Source organism: Parus major, unplaced genomic scaffold (assembly GCF_001522545.3).
Source record: "Parus major isolate Abel unplaced genomic scaffold, Parus_major1.1 Scaffold582, whole genome shotgun sequence".
NCBI lineage: Eukaryota > Metazoa > Chordata > Aves > Passeriformes > Paridae > Parus > Parus major.
In genome coordinates this window covers 15,873-17,139 of record NW_015379470.1, presented here as the reverse complement: position 1 = coordinate 17,139, position 1,267 = coordinate 15,873, and the positions used below count along the sequence as shown (strand labels likewise).

The window sequence follows — 1,267 nt, the reverse complement described above, 5'->3', positions numbered from 1 at the left end:
GCCCTCAGCACCCCTTTTCTGGGGTTTTGAGCCTTAGGTCCTTTGTTTTGGGGACCCCCTGACCCGGCCTGTGCCCCCAGGTTCGTGTCCTGTGCCCGGGAGGCCGCGGTGCCGTGCCGGTGCCTGCAGTTCACGGCCAGTCTGGAGCAGGCACGGCACAACTGCAGGGTGAGGAGGGGTCTGAGGGGGTCCTGAGCCTCCTCCCGAGGGGTTGAACCCTCAGCACCCCGTGAACCCCTTTCTTGGGATTTTTCACCCCAAAAAGTTCCGGGATATGACACAGAGCGGCCACGTCCCCGTCACCGACGCTGTTCTGTTCAGTTACAAGTGAGAGGGGTCTGGGGGTGCTGGGAGGGTTTTGGGGGGGGACAAGAGGAATTTGGGGGGATCTGGGGCATTTTGGGGAATCGCTGGGAAGGATCTGAAGGGGCTCTGGGGGGGATTTTGGGGCATCTGAGGCGTTTTGGGATAGTTTGGAGAAGCTTTGGAAGGTTGGGGGAATTTGGGGCTGGCTTGGAGTTTTTTCCGTTTCCATTATTTATCCTCGTTAATTTATTTATTTTTTTTCTGTTCAGTTTTCCCTATTTTTGCCTCCTTCCCGATTCTGTGAGGGTTTCTTCGCTATTTTACTCTCTTCCTCATTTTGGGTGGGCTTTTTCCTTTCCCTTTTCCTCTTCTACCTCGGTTGGATTTACCATTTTTCGCTGGTTTTCCTCCCACTTTACCCAATTTCAGGTGGTTTTTCCCCATTTCCTCCCCGTCAGGAAACACTTTGTGGCCCCTGACCTCTCCGAAGGCTTCTCCCAAATCCTCCAGATCCCCTTTGTGCCCCATTTCGGGGACCCCCCAGACCCCCAACGAAAGCGCCTCTTCTTCCAGTTCAGCGATGGATGAAGACCCCACCGAACCCCCAAATAAAGGCACTGCCCCTGCCCCAGTTTTTGGGAGATTTTTGGCTCCAAATCACATTTATTGTACAAAGGGGGGGAGGGAAAGTGGGGGGGTCACGGCGTTTCCATGGATTCACCCTCTGTGGAGAGAAGGGGGAAGGGGCTGGCTCAGTGTCCCCAAACTTTGCCCTGTTTTTGCCCCAATTCCTTCATTTTTACCTATTTTCTCCCATTTTCACCTGATTTCCATCCCATTTCCACTTATTTTTGTCCCAATTCCATTATTTTACATAATTTTACCATTTTTTTGGTGTGATTTCCCTAATTTTCACCTAATTTCTCCCACTTTCACCCCCTTGCCCCCAACTTTGGTTCCA

At 52.2% G+C, this 1,267-nt stretch overlaps 1 protein-coding gene across 2 annotated transcripts in view; it reads right to left on the bottom strand.

Moving 5' to 3' along the window:
- Window positions 1–938: 938 nt before the first annotated feature.
- The window catches only part of RUVBL2 (RuvB like AAA ATPase 2), a 10,421-nt gene continuing 10,092 nt past the window's right edge, over window positions 939–1,267 (bottom strand). Inside the window, exon 14 of one of the 2 annotated variants that reach the window (XM_015616654.3) lies at window positions 939–1,030. In XM_015616654.3, coding sequence (XP_015472140.1) covers window positions 1,005–1,030 — 26 coding nt within the window. In that variant the 3' untranslated portion in view covers window positions 939–1,004. The remainder of the gene's footprint in view (window positions 1,031–1,267) is intronic. The other variant, XR_004495726.1, reaches the window with a different exon arrangement.